This window comes from Podarcis melisellensis (genome assembly GCF_964234715.1).
Source record: "Podarcis melisellensis genome assembly, chromosome: 15".
Lineage (NCBI taxonomy): Eukaryota > Metazoa > Chordata > Lepidosauria > Squamata > Lacertidae > Podarcis > Podarcis melisellensis.
In genome coordinates, this window is record NC_138532.1 from 7334922 (window position 1) to 7353530 (window position 18609).

The window sequence follows — 18609 nt, forward strand, 5'->3', positions numbered from 1 at the left end:
GGAATGCGGTTTCTCTTTTGACTGGAGCTGTTTCTCCCATCTACTGCTCCCCGTGAAGCAGAGAATAACTCAATCTGCATTCACACTTCTAAGCCCGAAAATCTCATACCTGGGCTCCGTTGCTTGGCTATCAGATTCCTCTGGTCAGCTTCTGGCTGCAGAGAATCAGCCTTCTCACCTCAGGCTTCCATGGAGGCCACTTCTTGATGCAGAGGTCGATGAAAACAGCAACCGGCGTCTGCTACCACTGTTGGAATTCTAGCCCGTCTTGAGGTATGTGCCTATCTGTTCAGGCACCGGCTGAATTCCTTAGACCTCCCTCCGGCGACTCCCGGCAGGATAAAACTACATACTCGAGGTCCGTTCCGGCGATTTTCCTCAGGCTGTGAGGAAAACACACCAACTGCTCCTCTCTCCCCTTTGGTGTCCCCAGGGAGGGGAAAGAAGCAGACAGAAATCTATTTACATCTTTTATTCCTGTCTTTTACTTCAGTACAGAGAAAACATGTCTGCACTCATCAGCAGTTAGAATAAACTCCACCCATGTCCTTCCAGCACAGGTCATATGACAAACCCACTGAGCTAACATCCGGTGCTCAGTACAGAATGGACTGCCCCTTTGTTCCCATGGCAACAGTCACAAACTTCCTGTTTGGCTTTCCAGCCACAAGCAGCAGACTTGGCTGCTATAGCCTTTGCTTGCTGCCGCATTGCTGCTTTAGAATAAGGTTGGGAAGGGGGAATAGTAGTGGGTTGGTAGATTGGGGGTGGAACACCTCCCTCCCTCCATTTCAGGGATGCCCCTGAACACTGCACAGCCCAGCAAGGTGCTTTAAATGTGTCTTGTGGTGGCAGGTTAAAGGCCAACCCAGTGTATCGCAGTCTGAGCTTGTGTGGATTAGAAGTCCCTTCGTCAATGGATTTCAGGAGCCTCTCCCAGAATAAATTCATGCCTGGCTTACTGCCCTTTGACCCATCCTATCTGGGCTGAGCAAGGGATACCGGTGGCGCTGTGGGTAAAACCTCAGCATCTAGGACTTGCCGATCGCATGGTCGGCGGTTCAAATCCCCGCGGCGGGGTGCGCTCTCATCGTTCGGTCCCAGCGCCTGCCAACCTAGCAGTTCAAAAGCACCTCCGGGTGCAAATAGATAAACAGGGACCGCTTGCCAGCAGGAATGTAAACGGTGTTCCGTGTGCTGCGCTGGCTCGCCAGATGCAGCTTGTCACGCTGGCCACGTAACCCGGAAGTGTCTGCGGACAGCGCTGGCTCCCGGCCTATAGAGTGAGATGAGCGCAAAACCCTAGAGTCTGGCAAGACTGGCCCGAATGGGCAGGGGTACCTTTACCTGTACCTGGGCTGAGGAATGTTTGCAGGTTCAGCTGCATGAGAAGACAGGAGATGTCTCCCATTCTGCCTCTGCCTGTGCCCTGTTTCCAAGAGTGGCCCGTCAGATGCTTCCGGGGAGTCCCCAATGAGGGCTGGGAGGCAATTTCATTATTTATTGCTTATTTATTTCAGCCCAAGAGGCTTCCAGTTAAAACAAGGCAGTCCCTGCAGGCTTATAATCTAAAAATCATGACAGCCACACACAAGGGAAAAGGGGCAGGGAGGGAAGAGAGAAACAGCCTTTCCCTGATGGTCTTCAGAGGCTGAATTGAAACAGAGATCCCACTCTGGTGTCAATAAAAGCTTAAGATTTGCTGGAGAGGAGCAAAGACCCGGTGGCCAAATACATCACACAAGGCACGAAGGGAGCCCTAAGCCCACCTGGCCAGTACTGAGACTTTCCTCCCAAGTCCAGTGCTGAGAGAGGCTTCCATGTTGAGGCTGGCCATTCCTCCTGTGTGTTGGTGTGTGCCTGTGCCGCCAGGTTCAAAGGCTGAGCTTCAAAGCTGCAGGATCTGACCCCTGACACCTCCAGTGACTTCTGCAGGGCCTCCAGCAGACATGCCTCTATCCAGAGTATCGTGAGGCCAGTCAGAGGGGCTGGTGTCTCCAGGTAGCTCACTGCCTTAACCGACAACTCTCTGTCCTTGCAGCCTGCTCCCTCAGCTTCTGTGGGGATGGGTGCCGGCGGCGCTGCTCTCCGTGCTTGAGCACATCGACCTACAACCCCCTGACGGGCCAATGCGATGGGCGCCACCTGCGCTGCGTCCGTCGCTTCACCCCCTCGTGCCTTCATGGTAAGTTTGGGGGGCGGGGCGGAATATGAGTGACATAAAAATGCTGCAGCATGGCTGAGTGAGGCCTTGTTGGCATATGACACCTGCGCTCAGAGATCCGCCCTGGTTGCTGATTTGCTCCTGCACCGAGTTCAAGGTGTTGCCATTTACATATAAAGCCCATGGCAACTTGGGACCAGTTTACCTACGAGATTGTGTGATTACATGTGCCTATCAACTGCTTAAAAGGTAAAGGGACCCCTGACCATTAGGTCCAGTCGTGACCGACTTGGCATAATTGGCATTGCTACAGGTGCCACAGATACACTTTGTTATAGCGGTGTGGGGTGTGTGTACAATTTGACAACAAAACATGCAAATTCTATAGCAAAACCAAAAATACCATCAAATTGACCTCCCCTCCCCCTCTCATCTGTGGTTTCTTTCATTTTATCTTTACTGCTGCATATCCAAACCAATACCTTATTATTTATTTTCTCTAATAATTTCCTTGAGTTATCTTTACTGCTCATTTTACATTAACCTTGCTAATGTTTTAAGTTGTTTACATTTTTTTTAAAAAATACTCAGTAAATTTCCCCCAGTCTTAGTTAAATTTCTTTCTTCCTGGTTCCTTACTCCTCCCATCAAAGTTTAGCCATCTCCACATACTCCACCAAGCACCTACACTTTGGAACTCACTGCCTATTGAGATCAAGCAGGCGCCTTCACTGTACTCTTTTCAGCACCTGCTAAAAGCATCCTTGTTTAGGCAACCCTAGCCAGGTGTTTGGAAAGTGGATGTGAATTTCTGTCTGTTTTAGTACTTTAACTTCTGTATGTTTAAAAGTATTAATGTTAATTTTCTTGATGTTACTGTTTTATTTTTGGGTAAGCCACTTTGAGGTGTGTGGCTTTTTTAAAAAAAAAGCAGTGTAATTTTTTAATGAAATAAATAAGTACAAGGCAGGCCTTTTTTTGCTCCATGAACTCCCACTGTAGGACACATTTCTTTAGCTTAATCATTTACGCTCATCTTTTCTGTTAATAAAATAAGCCAAGTGGCTTTGTGATAAAAGGGAAAGTCAACATAGAAAAACAAAACAATACATCATTGGAAATAACAACATCGTCAAGAGGCAGCAGCGCTACAACTTCATAGAGAACAGGCAGGCTAGCAGGTTAGAGTCAGGGTCATGTTGCGAAGCTATTACTGCCCTGCCTATGGTTGTTTTCCAGGTTTGGTGAGCTCGAGATGTCCACATGCTCCTGGCTGGTGGTTCTGGGATGGTCACTGCTATTACGTGGAGGAGCACAGCAGCAAGAACTGGCAGGGAGCAAAAGCCGCCTGCCAGACATATGGAAAAGACGTGGGCCTCCTGACCCTCAGCAGTGCCAAGGAAAAGGCAAGTTGGGAGCTAGTCATGCTCCCAGGTGGCCTGGCTAGCGCTCCTTGCTTCACTGTGGGGTAGCTGCCAGTAAGCTTGTGTGGCCCAGTTCAAGGCCAGTATATGAAGCCCTAAATGGCTTGGGCCCATGCACCTTCCCCATTGCCAACCATCTTGGACTCTGCAAAATCAGTAGGTGAAGCCTATTCAGGGATGTTACTACAGGGCCTTTTCAGTGCTGGCTCCCATTTTGTGGAGTGCCCTCCTCACTACTGACTTTTAGGAGGAAATTTCCAAGCATTCCTGTTTGCCAGGCATTTGACGGCTGAAGGACAATGTTCCTGGCAACCAACCCTCAGATCACTGGGCGGGAGAACGTTTCCCACTTTTGGGAGGCTGTTCTAACTCTTTATAGGTGTTTATACCTACAAACATTTTGTTTCAATATATGGAGCTATGAAGCACATTGCTGCCGCCAGAGAGCTGAATGTTCATGTTGTAAATGAGCAGGTTAAACCAGCGGAATGAGCCTCCTCTCCCATCCCCGTCCGTTCTTCCCCTCCAGGCCTGGATAGCAGCCATGGTGCAGAAGAACAGCTGGACGGGGCTGAATGATGTCAACAGACACGGGACTTGGACATGGGCAGAGGGCCGAGCAGCCAACCTCTCTTCTCCCTGGTGAGTGTTTTGGGGGCAGGTGGCTGCCTTCAAGCAGACATGGGCAACCAGGCCAGCATTGACAAGAAAGACTCCCTCTGTGCTGGGCCAAGGGTTGAACCCGGGACCTCCAGCTGGCGTGGCCTGTCCTGTTTCGCTGCCTGAGGCAAAACATGACGGTGCTACCCATGCTGTCTCTATGGCTTCTGTCAAGGTCTTGCGAGCATCCCATGAGATCACGTGCTGTTCTTGCAAGATCACCCTGGAAGCTGCTGCTGCAGCTGCTTCTCTTCGATTCAGTGGAGACAGTGGTGGTGGTGGGATTCACACCCATGGAGGGGCCCCTTGGATTCTGTCACCTGAGGCAGCTACCTCAGTCTGTCTCATGGAGGGGCTGGCCCTGTTCTACAGGCAGAGCAGGTGCTTCATCACTGATAGAGGGGCTCCCTTGCTTTATTGGCCCTCTGGCAACCAGCTGTCAAGGTCTCATAGAGTTGGAAGGGACGCCAAGGGACATCTAGTCCAACCCTTATGCAGCTTCTGAAGGAGCGCCTTTGTCTAGGAAGACTGAGGAGGGACAGTGATCATCTCCCTGCATCTCCTGCCACCACACTGTCAGAACTGCACCCCTCGCTTGCAAGGCTTAGCACCTCATTCCAGGTTCCCATTGTCCTTCCTTCTCTGTCTGTGATTTTGGCTTCCTTGGCACCTGCCATTCCTTTTCGAGAAGTTGGTGCTCCCAGCCACGTGTGACCCATTTTTGCTTCCTTCGCTAGGTTGGCGGACACACAGCTTGCTACCGGGGGCTGCCTGGAGATTGGGCCGCAGGGAGAGGGGCAGGTGGCTGCATCCTCCTGCTCCGAGCTTAAGCCGTGGGTGTGCGAGGGGCCACTGGGTAAGTGCTTGCCAAGACTTTAGAAGGGGACAATGTCATCAGGTCCCAATGCTCTCACCTGGCTCTCTTGGCCAGAGAGCCTCTGCTCCACTGAATGGACTTTGGGAATGATGGACTATGGTCATAATCAGGGAAAGCGGCTTGGGCCTCATTCTGGATAATATCCCCCTGCCTCCTCCTCAGCACCCCGGAGTTCCTGTCCGACAGAGCCTGGGTGGAGCCACTGGAATGGCAGCTGCTACTTCTGGGACCCCTCCTTGGCCAGTGAGTGGCAAGAGGCCCTGCATGCCTGCCGGAGATTCAAGAATACAGAACTGCTGCACCTGACCTCTCCACAAGAGAAGGTATGGCTTTTCTGTACCAGCATCCCTCCAGAAGCACAGGGCCCCTCATGATGACCTTTGATGGCAAGCTGCCCATGGAGTTGGGCTGCAGTTTCCAGAAGGCGGCTCCCTCACTGGCCCTCCCCTCAGCCTGCAATCAAGGGGCAAGTGGTGCTTGCCCTAGGGAAGCTGGAGCCCTCTCCTTCCTTGATATTGACCTTTCTGGAGAACCCTGTGCCACCCTGTACGTGCCCAAGTCCCCACCCCTCTCCGTGCAGGGAGGCAGGTGAAAGGTCAACTGAGGCATCATGGGATGGTTGCCTTCTTTCCACCCACCCTGAGGTTGCGGTTGCCATGTTTGTTCCAGGACTGGGTCCGCTCAAACTTTGGAGGCTCCTTCTGGACGGGCTTGAATGACCTGAAGGAGGAATCCGTCTTCCGGTGGACAACACAGGAGCCCCTCAGCGAGCAGATGGCACAGTGAGCACCCGGGTGGTTCCTCCAGGGCCCTTTGGGTGAATGGTGCTGGGGAAGGTGGCCCACCAAGCTTTAAGTAGATCAGCTCAAACATCCTCCCAACAATGTTATTGTTTTGTAATAGAAAATAGCTCAGCTTAATCCAAAATGACCCAGTTGGCAACTGCATTTTCCATTCCTCCTTGTACCTGGTGCGCTGTATAGCCTGCCTGCATCCCTTCTGTTTGTCTGTCTCTCTTTCTCCTCCCTTCTGCCTGCTGCCACCATCAGTGTAGCAACCAATGAACAATGGGGCTGGAAGGAACATAGTTTGAAGGACTGTTGCTGGATGAGAGCTTAGGGGAAGGAGGGAAGGAAGTGAACACTGCCTTAGCTCAGATGAGAATCTGAGCCATGGAAGAATTGGTTGGGAGGGTAATGGTGTTCATCTCATATTCGAGGAAAGCATTGCATTTTGAACCAGGAAATATGAGATGTGGCAATACCTCTGATGATGAATTGAATTTATATGCCCTGGAGTGCTGGCAACCTAGTCGATAGCATTTGCAAAATTCCTTTTGGAGGGAGCTCTTGTGACCTCCCCCCCCCCTGAGCCCTGGAGCACAAACAACCCTCTTCCTTTTGCTTTTGTGTGTGGGGAAAGGTACCTGAAGGATGATATGGCTGATGGGGGCCTGAAGGACTGTGTGTGGTTCAACTCATCAACGGGGCTTCTCAGTGATGCCAGCTGCAAGGAGGAGAGGCCCTTCCTGTGCAAATGTAGTGAAGGTAATTAGTTTATTTGTTGAATTTGTGAGCTGCTTTATCTTGCCCAAGGCAACCCAAAGCTTCTTACAACCAACCCAACCCTCCTTCCCTGAGGAGGGAGCACACAATCCCCGTTGCTCTTTCTGAATGCTGAAACTGGGCCCCTGCCCATGCATGCACCCCTTTTGAAAACTACCTGAGACCCTGGTTGTTATTTTTACTTTTTGGTTATGATGGTCTTTTCTTCTGCTCTGCTCTTTCACTTTGCTTTTATGTGAGTCACTTTTGGGGGTTGTTTTGGGGACGAAAATTCGCATTCGATTGCATCTGCAAATAAATAATTTTACAACATGCCATGGAAACAGGCTCTGTTGGTGGTTTTAATTGTGGAGCATTAGCTAAGCTGGCCACACCATGTTTCCCTTCCCAGCAGCCACAGAATGGTTTGATGAGCAACCTGGCCACGGCGTGGCAGGAGAGCCGTCGGTGCTGTACCCCTCCGCTGAGAGCCTGGAGCAAGCGAAGCAGGAGTGCCTGATGGAGCACAGTGTGTGTGCCGCCGTCCTCCAAACAGGGACTGGCTTCTATCTGATAAGCTCCACAGACAGCATTGTCGCCAAGCCAGATTCAACGCTTTACAGGTGGACCAGTAAGTGGGTCTTGCGTAGGGACAGGAAGAGAACCCTCTTCGTGTCTTCTGCCTGAAGAACCTGATAGTTCCTCCTTGCAGAGGAGTGGAGCTTCCAGGTGTAGCGGCAGTGCACTTCTCTCCAGGGAGAAGGAGGTCTCCTTGGGGGCTTTCAGAAGGATCTCTCAAGCCCCTGTGAGCAGCAGGGATGTTGGAGTAGATCTTGCTTAGATCAGCAGGGCTCTTCTTATGTCCTTGTGAGAGAAGGGCATCACCAAAGTGTAATTCTGAACCATGATTTACCTTGGAGTCAGCATTGCCTGCCCAGGGGCAGAGTGCCACCCCCAGCGATCTGCAACATGTCTGCATTCTGGCTGCTCTGGTGAGGAGCACATACAACAGGTCATCCAGGTCTGCAATGCAAAGGCCTCAGGGTCTGTCCAAAGTGGGGTTAATGCAGATCATGAACCACTCACACCTATGTTATTCCCCCCTCATCCATGTGGGGGTTCTCCTCCAACATCTCCTCCCTAAACCCAGAGATTCCGTGTGCTTTGAAAATCCAAACAGGAGAGCTGCATGGGTTGCATAAAGCCCAGGTGGACAGCCCTTTGTCGAGAGCTGCCTCCATATGCAAGACATGAAACTGGTGCAGCTTTCCCTGTTGATTATAGGAAGAACTTCATCTGCTGGACTTCTGTGCATCATGCTGATGTTAAAGAACAGCGAAAAAGCAATGGTGGTGGGGGGAGTGTCAAGCCAGCTGCAGTCTGTGGGCAGCCTAAAAGGCGAAGCCACTGTCCATCTCGGCCTCCTTTCTCCGCCCTCATTGGCTTGCCTGAGAGCCAAGTTGAAATAACAACAGCAATAGTCACTCAAGTCAGGTGTTTGATGAGAACATCCTGCTGGCTTTTAATGCTGTGTGTTATGTAGCAAAGCCCCAGAATCGTGGTTGCTTGGAGGAGAGAGCTGTGTGATGTCAGCTGCTTCTGGGGCCACCATGCCCTTCCCTCTCATGCCTGAGCCCTGCTACACTCATTGCTCTGTTTCCTTTCAGTCTGTGCAGAGGGCTTCAGCGGCCCCTCCTGTCGTAGGGCCTCGGCACCCCCACCACGACCTGCCTGCGACTGCAGCGGCCGATTCCAGACAACGGCTGAGAAAGGTGAGGGAGCCGGCAGTCGTTGTCACAGAGCCTCTCTTGGGGAGCAGCAGTGGCTCAAGAAACTCATTTTTTTGCGGCCTGTGCCAACATTCCAGTGGGTTACATAACATGGCTGGCAGGCTGTGGCCACTTAGGAGTGCACAAGTACCTGCTCAGTTGCTGAGCACCAAACCTGGAGGATTGTGGTTCATCCTAGCAGCAGTGTGTGTGTGTGTGTGTGTGTTTGAGAGAGAGAGAGAGCGTGCACATCTTAGTCATACATACCTGTGTGTAGCTGCTCCCAGCAGGACATCCTGTTCCTGCCAGCTGTCCTGGGCAACCCCAGTGACAGAAACCTGCTTGTTGCAGAGGTGGGTGGGGACAGCGGGCACAGAGTAGTCTGTTTACTTTCCTGATGGAACAGGTTCCTATGCTTTCCTTTGGACGTGGCAATGGAATTCAAGTTCCGTTGAATTCAACAGGACTCATTTCTGAGTAGACACGGTTAGTATGGTGCTGTTAAACATGATCTGCCCTCTCACACTGGAGGTGATGAATTTCTTCCCCCTTCTCCTGGATTGTATTCTGGGTCTCTCTCTCCCCCCGCACCCCCAGCCCCTTCCTATCCTTGTCTGCTTTCTTTTCCACTTGAGAAAGGTACCATCAGAAGGTGAGCCTGATGCTATGCTGGGCCCTGCAAAATGGGGGTTGGGGGTTGGCAATATGTCTTCACTGAGTCATGGAGAAGCAGGGGTAGAGGGAGCCCTAAGTGGGGTGGGTGGAAATATAGACTTGCATTTTTGTGGCAGCACCAATTGCATTTCTTAGATAACTTATTCAGGAAGCAAATTCGCTCCTTCGGTTAACAGTGAATGACTTCAGTGGACTCTCTTGCGCCTGGTGCTTGACACTAGCCAGTCCTTAGATCGTGTTGAGAATGGAACTTTCTGACCCAGCCTTCAGCCCTGTACATCTGGGGCTTGGCTCTGTTACTTCAGCAATGGTGGAAAGCCACAGGCTGAGATGCTTGGGGGTGGGAGAGGCATTCCAGAGCTGTGGGGCAGCCCCTTCCCTAGCCCTTGGAGGGTGTTTTCACCAGAGTCTGGCACTGTCCAGTCCTCCCACCATGTGTACTGACCCCACCATTTCCTGGTTCTGCCATCCTTCCTTTGCACAGAGTATGGGTTTTACGGTGTGGGGGGGGGGGAAGAAGTTGACTTAAACCAGTTTACACTGTTGGTAGCATAGGTATTTGCATAGTTACATCCTGCCGAGTAGGAAGAGGAGGCGGTGAGTCTGAGGTTTTGCCTGAGACAAATAACTAAGGGGCCTTTCTTGTTGCAGTCTGTGGTGTCCCAGTGCAGACATGTGTGGAGGACTGCCAGCAAATGACAACCTGGAGCAATTGCTCTCTCTGTCTGCCTGCCTGTACTGGTAAGCAAAGAGCCCCTGTCCTGTGAGTTGGGTTGGGAGCACATGGGCAAACCCTCCGCATTCTCTGGGCCCTCAGTCTCTGGGCTTAGATTTCCAAGGATAACAGCTTTCTTTCTTAAAACAATATCCCTGGTGTGTTATTCCTTGGCATGGCATGGCGTAAATAGTCTGAGTCCTGCATATCCTTACAAGCCACTTTGCAGGACCTCAATCTTTCTGCAAGGTAAACAGAATAAAAATAAACATTGCAAAGCCCAAGCTCCCCACTGAAGCAGAGCTGCTTGCCAGACCTTGGCTTCTTTGCATATGGAGAGGTATTTTGCTAAACCTGCCTGAGCCACTGAAAACCGGCCTCACCAGGCTTCATTCTTCTTCATTGATTTGTTTTGTGTATTTGTACACTTAACTGGCTGTGCTGGCAAGCTGAGCAGAGGTCCATGGCCTGTTGTTTATAGTAGGATCCCAATGGATGCAATGTTAAGTGTTGTTGAATTAGGGCTTGGTGATGTGGAGAGGGTGAAGCACTCAGAGGCCTCTGGCAGCCGGTACCTCTTATTTGGGTGGGTGGGGGACAGGGCAGGTGGCCAGGCTGTGTCTTGTGGCCACTAGTACAGCACAAGTCCAGTGACACCAGATCCATACACTTGCTGCCCAGTTGCTTAAACTGCACAGCTCCTTGCCACTTAGCTGTTGACGGGGCTCGTGGGATACTTCCTTGCTAGTTTTGTCTGACTGGTTGCTGGCTGCTTCCTTTTTTCCAGAGCACCAGCCCTAAAAGTTAGGATTGTGCTTTGTATCAGTAGCTCCACCTCCTGCCCCTGCCATGCCCCTCCTCTTTAGTTCTATGTTTAATAAATATATATCCTGCCTTTCCTCCCAAAGATGGCCAGGGTGGCAGCGAGTAACAAAACGTCACCCAAAACATTTTAAAATGCTTCCAGTGCAGAGGCAGATTGGAAAAAGTCTCAAACTGAAAGTCTTGTTGGAAGAGGAAGGTCTTCAGCAGAGATGGTACTTCCCCTATGCTGCCTCTCCCAGCAAGGAGCCCTCTTTGGGTAGCTGAAATGCTTCTTCAGCTGACAGCTTTGTGCTGGCAGGAAGGGGTCCAGCACAGGACCCTCCTCCCTCCTCGGGTTGGCCTGGGCATGGAGAAGTCGGCAGGTACGGAACCAGCCACCCAGTGTGCTTTCTTTTCCTCTATCCCCCAGAAGTGACCCTGATGAGCGGCCTAGATCCTGAGGAGCTGGCCCTCATCACCATGGTCCAGTACAAAGTGCTGCACTCCCTCAACCTCACCGCAGAAGACGAAAGGGACCGCGGAAACTCCTCCAAAATCATCTATGATGCCAAATACCCATGATGCTGTTTCTGCACCCTGGCGGAAGGAAGGAAGGAAGGGGCCAATAAAAGGTGGGGGGGGTTCGTCCCCTCCTATCTACTTGAGGCTTGCATCCTGAGTGTTCCTGTTTCCACTGGGAGCTTGGCTGCATGGATGGGCCCCTTCCCAGAAGCAGGGGCTCAGGGCAAAGTGGCAAATTTGGGTGTCCCATTTGAAGAGGGAGGGAGTTGTGGCGCCTTTCCACTCCAGTTGGCCAGCCAGATGCCTCAATGGGAAACCCTCAAACAGGACCTATGTGCCAGAGCAACTCTCCTTTGGCTTCCAGCAACGGCTATTCAGAAGCACCCCTCCCCCCATGGCTGTCGGCACCTGCAGTCCATGGGGCACTTCTTGTGCAACTGGAAATGGGCCAGTAGCTGGCCCGCCTTATGGCGGAACAAAAGCTGCTTTGTGAGAGTTTTCATCCACTTCCTCCATCGTCCTGTCCCCTGCAGCAGACAGCCAAGTCCCTCTCTGACTGTCAGGAGCTGGAGTCAAGTGTAGGCAAGGCCCTTGAGAATCCCGGTTCCAGCCTCATGAGCATGTTGTGGCATCATTCCTCCTCCTCCTCTTCAAATTTGCCTAGTCCTTCTCCTGAAGCCATCCAAACTGACTGTCACCCACCTCTTGTGGTGTAAATCCCCTCAGCTATAACTATGCCTTGTGTTTCAAGGCTGACCTTACCGTACAGGCTTCTTGCTGCGAGCCTGAAATGCCGCTCTGAGCAGCTCCTTGGAGGAAGGGCAGGGTGAAGCACACTAATAAGTAAACCAGTTAACTTGCCTGGCATGATGTGCCAGGGCAGCCTGAGAGCAGCAGCCGAGGGGTAATGCCAGGCAATGCCACGAACCGGCAATCCCAGGGCAGCCTGGTGTGGCTCTTTTGGAGGAGACAGGCTGGGCCCAGGAGGAAGCTGTGGCTTTGCCCCTTGGCAGGCGAGGCTGCCCTGTTAAAATATTTGCTAAGGAAGAGCAAAAGCTCCACCCATCATCAGCTGCACCCAGAAGAGAAGCCAAGTTAATAGCTGGGCAGAAGCAAGGCTGGCATGCAGGACTCTGCTGGAGCAAGGGCAGTTGCTAAGAAGGGGAGCCCGAGAATTGCCCTCCTTTGGCAGGGAAAGGCTGGTGGGTTGGGAGGTTTTTGGCACAAGCTGTGAGTCCTGGCCCAGGAGTCAGGGTGGGCATGAAGAGGAGGCTCCATGGCTTGGTGCGGTAGAAGCCAGGTCCTCCCCTCAGACTCCAGCCTTACCTGCTGCAGTTGCCTTCAGACCTTTGCCACTTTCACCCTCCTCCTCCTCCTCCTCCTCTACCCATCCCCCAGCTGCTCTGCCTGCCCAGCTGTTTGCAGCTGTACCTCTGGGGAAATCAACTGCATGGAGCACAAGCTGCGCTGGGTACCGGAGGACCTTCCAGCCAATGCCACCACTGTCCTGCTGGACTACAACCGCATTGCTACCCTCCAGAACCGCACCTTTGTCGTCCAGGGCGCCCTGCGCCACCTGAGCCTTCGGAGCAACATCCTTGGGGTCATCCACCCCCAGGCCCTGGCTGGCCTTAGTGAGCTGCGGGAACTGGACCTGAGTGGGAACTACCTGATTGTCCTGCAACCCAATACTTTCCTCCCCGTTCCGAGGCTGAGGATGCTGAACCTGGGGAACAACAAGCTCTTGACGCTGGAGCCAGAGCTGCTCAGGTCCTTGCCCCACCTCGAGTCTCTGTTTCTGCAGGACAATGCGCTTGTCTCACTCTCGCCCAACCTCTTCAGCAACCTGCCTTCCTTGCACTTCCTCAGGCTGCACAACAACCCCTGGGGGTGCACCTGCGCCATCCAGCCCCTCTACCAGTGGCTCACTGACAACGTGGAGAAAGTCCCAGGTGAGCAGGACTCAACAGGGAAGGGGTTGGAAAGCTGACCTGTAGCTGGTGGCTTTAGCAACGACGATCACCATTATTTATAGTTTTATTTCATGAAATTTATAAACAGTAGACCCACAACGTAGGCACATTTAACTTGTGCACATTTAGCTTTATGCGCTTGGCAAAAAAAAATAATTAAATCATTTTTTAAAAATGGGTATCTGGGGGAAAAAAGATGTTGACAATTCCACCAGCTGCTGCACCTGTGTTTTGACTCTACACAATTTTAGCTTTATGCACTATCCCTGAAATCTAACCCCCATGTAAGATAAGAGTTGACTGTACTGCTTGATTGCAGAAAACCTCAAAGTGGTTGAAATTTTTATTTTCAGTTCTCTTCCCCAGTTATCTCCACTGCCCTTCAAAGTTTCAGCAATACAAGTCTGTGAACACATTTTCTCAAAACAAATAAATAAATTGGAGCCATAACATTTTTTTTTTAGGGGGAGGATTCAGTTTCCCCAAGAGGCTTGCCAAAAAGAATACATGGTGGGTGGTGGGTGAAGCAGGGCAGCTGGGTGCAACTATCTTTTATTATAGCACCATCAGCTCCTTTAGAAATGACTAATCATCTGTTTGTTCGTTTAGGGTTGTATCCAACAAAGTTCAAAGCAGACCCATTGGAACAAATGAACCTAAGTTAGCCATGTACATTAGTTTCAGCAGGTCTCCTCTGAGTAGGACTAACATTGGATACAACCTTTATTTCTAAATTAGATTCCTTCCCCGCCAGACACCCTGGGGGTGGGTGGGCGGTCACAACTATCTCCGGTTTGGCAATTAATCATGTGGAAGACATATTGATGGATTTTTATGGAGGTTATGCACCACATGGAACTGCTGTTTTGATTTCTTTTCTGGCTAACTTTAGAACAGCAGGTGCCTTGGTCTCCCTAAAAGGTCTTAGCAGAAGCAACCTCCAAGCAATCCACGTTAATTCCTTTGGCAGGCAGCTTAAGAGCTTAAACCGGTTTGTGCTTGTTGGTTAGCAATCCTCTGGTCCAACATCCCCAACTGCTGCAATAACCACAGCCTTGCCCTGAGTCTCCGTGTCTCTCCCTTTTCCAGAGGTGGACTCTGTCTCTTGCAAACGCCCCACACAGCTCACCCAACATCCCATCGCTGCCATTGGGAACGAGTCCTTTGCTCACTGCCGGGAGCCCTGGCTGAACGTAAAAGATTATGCTTTCTTCCTGCTCATTGGCCCGTCCACCTTCTTAACCAGCATCTGCATCTGCATCCTCTTCGGCTCGCTAGCGGTGGCCCAAGCAAAGATCCTCAAGGTGTCGTCCATCCGGCCAGGCGCCCTGGCAAGGCGTGCAGAGCGCGGTCCTCGCTAGCCAAGCTGTGCCTCCAAACTGCCACTGTTTTGATGACTCCCCCTCGGTCTCTATGGTGTAGTTACGCTGTGGCCCTGCGATGTGGGTCACTGTTACTCCTGGTTTGTTGATGGTATTGAGGGTTTACCTGGATGGGAACGTGAGAAAGCCCTGGGTAAGAGTGTGGGTGTGCAGCTAGAAAGCAGGAGGCAGGTTTGCAGTGAAGTGGCAGCAAGTGACTTCTGGACCTTTCCTCCTATCCCACCCTTTGACCCTGGAAGAAGTGACCCCCACCAGCTCAGTGACCCCCAAGATCACAAGCCAGCCTTGAGTCAAAGGTGACATGCTAGAAGTTTGTGAAATTATAGCCAGGACAGAGAAATGAAGCTGAATGTGGGAAGATTCAGGACAGACAAAAGACAGATTTTCTTCATGCAGCACAGAGCTAAACTGTGGAACTCGCTTCCATTGGGAGGCAGTGATGACCACCAACCTAGATGACTTTCAAAGAGGGTTAGACAAATTCATGGCTATTGGTGGCTACGAGCCATGATGGCTAAGCTCTGCCTCCACAGTTGGGAGGCACTAAATGCTTCTGAATACCAGCTGGTGGAAACCACAAGAGGGGAGAAGGCCTGTGTGCTCAGGTCCTGCTTATGGGTTTTCCAAGGTGAGAACAGATGCTGGACAAAATGGGTCCCCATTGGCCTGATCCTGCAGGGCTCTTTTCATGTTCTTGCCAACAGAAATGCGACTGGGTGGAGCAGTGTTGACATCAGCAGCTGTGGGCAGAGGCAGTGCTGAGCACCCTTCTTCTGCTCTGCTGCGTGTCAGCACCATCACTGGCTAGAGTGTGTTTTGCAGCCGCTAGCACAGCAGAGGTCAGGGGGACCCAATCAGCTTCCAGCTAGCGCTCTAAAGCAGGGGTCAGCAAACTTTTTCAGCAGGGGGCCGGTCCACTGTCCCTCAGACCTTGTGGGGGGCCAGACTATATTTTGAAAGGGAAAAAAACACATGAATTCCTATGCCCCACAAATAACCCAGAGATGCATTTTAAATAAAAGCACACATCCTACTCATGTAAAAGCACACTGATTCCCGGACCATCCGTAGGCTGGAATTAGAAGGTGATTGGGCCGGATCCAGCCCCTGGACCTTAGTTTGCCTACGCATCCTATAAAGCTATCAGCTGCTGGGCCAACTCCTTCGTCTGAGACCTGATTCTCTTCAGTTTAAGAAACCTCCTTGGCACTTGTCCTCTTTGCGTGGCAAAGCAAGTGTTCTGAGATGATGCCACATAAGCCCCTGAGGAAGGGTGACTCGCCCAATAACGGCAAGCCTACAGCAAAAGGTAGGGTTCAAACACAGGGATCAGCAACCAATCCTGTGGCATACCCAAATCTGTGACTCTGAGATGGCTGGTGGGGTGGGCTGGCTTCTCAGGGCAGGAAGGATACAGCGAGGCCTGAGCCAGCACACACCTCTGCACAAGTTTCTGTTGCACTTAGGAGAGCTTTAGGGTCTGAACAAACATAGAGGGGAGAGGATGGATGTGGCAGGCATGTAAAGGTAAAGGGACCCCTGACCATTAGGTCCAGTCGTGACTGACTCTGGGGTTGCGGCACTCATCTCGCTTTATTGGCCGAGGGAGTTGGCGTACAGCTTCCGGGTCATGTGGCCAGCATGACTAAGCCGCTTCTAGCGAACCAGAGCAGCGCACGGAAACGCCGTTTACCTTCCCGCCTATTTATCTACTTGCACTTTGACGTGCTTTCGAACTGCTAGGTTGGCAGGAGCTGGGACCGAGCAACAGGAGCTCACCCCGTCATGGGGATTCGAACTACTGACCTTCTGATCAGCAAGCCCTAGGTTTTGTGGTTTAGACCACAGCGCCACCCAGCTCCTTAGATGGGGATGTGGGTCGATGCTATGCCTAGTCTGGTGCTAGAGACAGAGGTGGCTACTGGATGCCTCCCATGGTGACTTCAAATGGCTGCCTTTTCATCCTGGAGGTTGGAAGGCTGCTGACCCCTTTCAGCCTGCAGCTGGGCCCATGCAAGGCTGCTCCCCCAAATGGGTAACCAGAGACCGAATCTTACTCTTCCGCACACATTCCCACCTGTCTGCTGCACAGTTGCCTAGGATTCTATGCTTGAGGTGGAAGTTCACTTTAGTCACTGGTTGCCAGAAAAGAGTTACGTCTAAAGCTGGTGATGCAAAAGGAAATTTGCTTCCTACTGAGAAACGTCACTGCCAGGCAGAGTAAGCAACGCTGAGCTACATGGGGAAATAATCTGACCCTGGGAAACGATAGGCTCCCATGTTTCCCAGAGCCGGGAAAAGTGGTGCATTCCCTAAAATTAATTGTCAATGTATTGGGGAAGGCGTGTTCCCATGTGATAAGTTTTAAAGTAATAAAACACGGTCCACTTTGCTCTGCACATGCTCAGAGGTTCTGTCAGTAGGCCAGCCAACAGCATCTGTGCAGCAGAAGTCTTGTATATAGCAGCTGAAACCAGGACAGGGACACTGTGGCCCAGATAGCCAGTCCTGCTTCACTTCCTGCTGTGTATTACTCCCAGGTCCCACAGCACTTCCTCAGTTTGAGCCATCTGCTGCGGTCAGAATGCAGCAGGGTGGGATAAGATGCCACCTCACTTCCTTTCAGGCCAAGCAAGCTAAATTTGGCCTCACCATTCAAACTAGGGGCACCCTTGTGGCGAAAAGCTACCCTTCCAGGTTTCCAGTCCCTGCCATCTGCCTTCCGGACGCCTATCTCACCCGCTCCCTGTTTCCCTCTCCTGCTTCGTCCTTCAGCTGCATGCAACTGTCAGGTCATGGCTACAAACTCCTTTGCAGGTTCCCATCTCTGCTTCACACCACCTGCAGCTACTGCAATTTGACCTTGACAGCCTGCCCACCGTGGGGCAGGTGGTGTTCTTAGGGTTGCCGTTTTAAAAGCAGTAGCTGTCAGGAGCTAGAGTCAAGCATTAGGTCAGCTATCAAAGAAAAGCACGGTGTCAGAGAAGTTAACTCCTTATTCGAGAAACCAAAACGGCACAGGCCTAGTGGTCCCAGCAACTCTTCCCAGTAGGTCTTGCTCCAACAAAGCAGTTTTGAGGAGGTCCCTGCCTTCCCAGAACCTCCTAAGGCGGCTCCTCTCCAGGGTCTTTCCCAAGCAGTCAGAAACTGCTTGCACACAGCCCCTCTCTGCTCTGACCTCTTCGTTTCTCTGTATGTTCCAGGGGGGTGGAGCTGGTCCCAGCAGGAAGGGGAGATTCCCTGGCTTCTTCAGCAGTCTGCCTCACCATGCATCTTGGGCTGCCTCCTCTCCAGCCCCTGATTCTGGACTGCTCTCTTCCTGCTTACTAAACCCTGTTAACCCTTCAGCTTCCAACCCCTCCTCCTTCCAGTCTTCTCCCTCTTCTCCCTCAGACCACTCATCGTCATCCCACCTCGTCACCTGACTCTGAGCCTTCTGGATGAAAAAACGTCAGTTTGCCATATTCAGGCATTCTCCCTGAGGTTTCAGAAACTTTGAATGCCGACATTAGGAAGCGTCAGGCACTCCCTGAGCTATCCTTGGGGAAACAGAGACTTAAAGTTGCAGCAAATTGGGTGTGACGACTAGAGGTGAGTCAGAAACGAATGTGGACAGCAGACAGTAGGGTTTGGCAGGCAGCCCTGTACGAAGGCAGTCACCCTGCTGCACTGGTTTAGCTACATTAGCTGGCAGCCAGTTAACCCTAACACACAAACATTTCTCTTTCCAGACAGTCACACTTCAGAAGGCAGTTCAGTTCCTTACTTTCCGAAGTCCATCTGTGCAATATCAGGGCTCTGAACAATATCAGGGCTTATACACATGACCCTTCCTCCTCTCTTTCCAAGAACGGTCTGTGATTTAAAGCTCCATGCTCCCCTTTTTGCTCTGGAGCTTTCCCTGCAAAAACTTGCTCTTTAAAGCTCAATCATAAAGCAAACAGCAATCTGAGTAAAAACTGAATTGACATTTGCTCTGATCCAGATTTAAAGAGCGGGGTTTTGTGGGGAAAGCTCAGGGGAAAACAAAGCAGAAACCATGCTCAGACACGGTGTGTCAAAGCACAGATCAGTGCCTGGAAAAAGCAGGGCAAAAGGTA

General features: G+C 51.5%; 2 protein-coding genes across 2 annotated transcripts in view; both read left to right on the top strand.

Annotated features, from left to right (window-relative positions):
- Positions 1-12619, top strand: part of LOC309357378 (uncharacterized protein) — a 46677-nt gene extending 34058 nt beyond the window's left edge. Inside the window, exons 22-33 of the mRNA XM_081889511.1 lie at positions 2042-2185; positions 3404-3570; positions 4118-4230; positions 4986-5104; positions 5288-5448; positions 5795-5907; positions 6548-6672; positions 7082-7300; positions 8337-8441; positions 9765-9854; positions 11063-11264; positions 12553-12619. Of these exons, the coding sequence (XP_081745637.1) occupies positions 2042-2185; positions 3404-3570; positions 4118-4230; positions 4986-5104; positions 5288-5448; positions 5795-5907; positions 6548-6672; positions 7082-7300; positions 8337-8441; positions 9765-9854; positions 11063-11214 (1508 nt within the window). The 3' untranslated portion in view covers positions 11215-11264; positions 12553-12619. The remainder of the gene's footprint in view (positions 1-2041; positions 2186-3403; positions 3571-4117; positions 4231-4985; positions 5105-5287; positions 5449-5794; positions 5908-6547; positions 6673-7081; positions 7301-8336; positions 8442-9764; positions 9855-11062; positions 11265-12552) is intronic.
- LOC309358203 (leucine-rich repeat-containing protein 26-like) lies at positions 12105-16027 on the top strand. Its single transcript, XM_081891144.1, has 2 exons — positions 12105-13106; positions 14217-16027. The coding sequence occupies exons 1-2, from the start codon at positions 12431-12433 to the stop codon at positions 14486-14488; spliced, it is 948 nt and encodes a 315-aa protein (XP_081747270.1). The 5' UTR covers positions 12105-12430; the 3' UTR covers positions 14489-16027.
- The last annotated feature ends 2582 nt before the right edge of the window (positions 16028-18609 follow it).

Excerpts from the sequence above, each read along its gene's own strand:
- LOC309358203 (XM_081891144.1), top strand. The coding sequence starts at position 12,431 with ATGGCTTGGTGCGGTAGAAGCCAGGTCCTCCCCTCAGACTCCAGCCTT. Across the intron at positions 13,107-14,216 it reads CAACGTGGAGAAAGTCCCAG|AGGTGGACTCTGTCTCTTGC; the intron begins GTGAGCAGGACT and ends TCCCTTTTCCAG.